At 48.3% G+C, this 2,565-nt stretch overlaps 1 protein-coding gene across 1 annotated transcript in view; it reads left to right on the top strand.

The window, feature by feature from the left end:
• KSR2 (kinase suppressor of ras 2) overlaps positions 1–2,565 on the top strand; it is a 272,026-nt gene that overhangs the window by 201,739 nt on the left and 67,722 nt on the right. Inside the window, exon 7 of the mRNA XM_015567589.1 lies at positions 660–743. Within this exon, the coding sequence (XP_015423075.1) occupies positions 660–743 (84 nt within the window). The remainder of the gene's footprint in view (positions 1–659; positions 744–2,565) is intronic.

Here is a 2,565-nt window from a genome sequence, read left to right as displayed (position 1 = left end):
TCGTCGCTGTACGTCAGAGGCCTCCAGGCTGCCTTGGTTGCAGCAAGTGGTGATGGTTGGGGAGGGAGAGGAGCTGATGTTCTGAAAGGCTTTCTTTTTAGGGGACTCTCCTACAGTTTGTGGTCTCAGCTTGTTGGGGCGTGGTCCCCTCTGGAAGCTTTCCAGGTGACATGGCGAGCAGCGATGGGGAATGGCTTAGCTGGACTTTCCGGAGGCCTCATCTTGCTTTGGAGGCTCCAAGGACAGTTCTAGCCCCTTCCATAACTCTGCCCTAGAACTGAACTTGGCACATACATAGTAGGACATCAGGCAATATTTGTTGAATGACTGATTGACTGTTTAGAAATGGTCATGTAATACAATTACAACCCAATTAATTTAGGGCTCACTATCTGTCAGGTGCTGTGTGAAAGCCCTGACATTTTTCATGACTGTGTTTAATCCTCCCGATGACCTATGAGGTAGGTACTGTTATTATCCCACGTCACAGATGAGGAAACTGAGGCTCCAGGGGTTTAAGCAAGTTGATTAAGTCACATCTTGGAAGAAGCAGGTCTGGAATCAGGTGCCAGCCTGGAGGTCTTACCTTTAAGGGGTTCATCCTGATAGAGACAGGTCAGTCGCCATCATCCTGACCATTTTCTGTCTCTTTTCCACAGGTTTTCCACCAAGTACTGGATGTCTCAGACGTGCACAGTTTGTGGGAAAGGGATGCTTTTTGGCCTCAAGTGTAAAAATTGCAAGTAAGTGGCTGTACCTGGAAGCATCTTCTCATGGTGCCTGGTGTCAGCTAGCGCTTCACTGGGCCCTGAAATGGCTGATGGGAGTTTGGTTTCTTGACTTTCAGTTGAGTTGCTTGTTCCTTTTTTTCGGAAATCGATGTTAAATGATCCTGTATATCTGGGGAAGAGCTCAAGGGGAGCAGTTCTGAAAGAGAGCCCACGCTGATGGGCTGTGCTAGAAATGAACGCATAGTGCTGTCTGCTGAGGCACGGGGCACCTTGCATCTTCATAGCATCCAAGATAAGGGTTGGCAAACTTTTTCCAGAGCTGATCAGATAGTAAATATTCTAGGCTTTGCGTCTAGTCCATAGTGTCTCTGTTACAACTATTGGCTCTGCCATGTAGCTCAAAAGCAGCCAGAGACAATACCCAAATGGGCATGACACATTTATATATTTCCATAGAAACCTTATTTGCATAAATATTCTTCCAGCTGGCTTGGGCCCCCTTGGCTGTAGTTTGCCAATCTCGGAGTTAGACTTTGTGAAATCTTTTTCTTCTTTATTGTTTCTCCTCTGAGCAGGGAGTGTGATGATTCTCCCCATTTTGCAGATGTGAAAACTGAGTCTTGGCAAGGATAAATCTCCTGCCTGAAGTCACACAGCCAGGAAGTGGCAGTCAGGACTTAAACTCTGGCCCCTAACTTTTTTGTGGAATCATGTTGGTCCCCAGTTCTCCCCCCCACCCCACGTCCACACATACGTTCCAGGTCATCGCTGGCCAAAGGTGGGGAGGCTGTAGAAAAACTGTGGTGGCCAATGTGGGCTCTTGAGTCAGACTAAGATGGGCTTACATTCCGGCTCTCTTACCTTCTAGCGATGTAATCTTGGGCAAGTCACCTCACATTTCTGTTCCTAGTGTTCTCTTCTACACGACAGGAGTAACCATCATACCTGCCTGCTGTGGCAATGCGCATTCAAGGAATCAGCACTAACGACACAGCCTGGTGCGGGGGCAGGCTCAGACTCTGTCCTCTGTCACAGGTCACACATGCCCCTCTGCCTGGCCTCCCTCTCTCCTGTAAACGTGTGTCAAGTACCCACTCTGGTCCAGTGACTGTAAAATAGTCAATAACGTTCAGCTATAGCGAAGAGTTACAGGTGAATGTACGTCTGACTGCTGCCTGGAGCCACTTAGATTAAAAGATGGCAGGAAACTGCCTGGCTGGCATCGCTCAGTGGTTGAGTGTGGACCTATGAATAAGGAGGTCATGGTTCAATTCCCTGTCAGGGCACATGCCCGGGTTGCAGGCTCCATCCCCAGTAGGGGATGTGCAGGAGGCAGCCGATCAATGATTCTCTCTCATCATTGATGTTTCTATCTCTCTCCCTCTCCCTTCCTCCCTGAAATCAGAAAGACGGTGTGTGTGTATATGTATGTGTGTGCATGTGTGTATGCATGTATGTATGTGTGTGTGCATGTGTGTCTGTATGTGTGTATGTGTATGTGTGCGTGCGCATGTGTGTATGTGTATGTATGTGTATGTGTGTGTGTACGTGTGTGTGTATATGTGTGTATGTGTGTGTGTGTGTGTAAATTAAAATAAAAAAGATGGCAGGAAACCTTCTTCCTCTGTAGCCTTGTCTGTCCCACCCCCAGCCCTGCCGGTGATGGCGGTGGGCCGGCACAGGGACCCGGCTCCCTCTTCCCGCCAGCCTGCAGGTCTTACTCGAGTGATGAAGGGAAGGCTTCCTGGACTTGTAAGTCTATTTCTTTCACCAGGTAGGGGAAGTTTTCTGTCATTATTTCTTCAAATGGGTTTTCAATATCTTGTTTTCCTCC

The sequence above is a fragment of the Myotis davidii genome, unplaced genomic scaffold (genome assembly GCF_000327345.1).
Source record: "Myotis davidii unplaced genomic scaffold, ASM32734v1 scaffold1330, whole genome shotgun sequence".
Classification (NCBI taxonomy): Eukaryota; Metazoa; Chordata; class Mammalia; order Chiroptera; family Vespertilionidae; genus Myotis; species Myotis davidii.
Note: the sequence above shows the minus strand (reverse complement) of the source record. Positions and strands in the feature narration are given on the sequence as shown.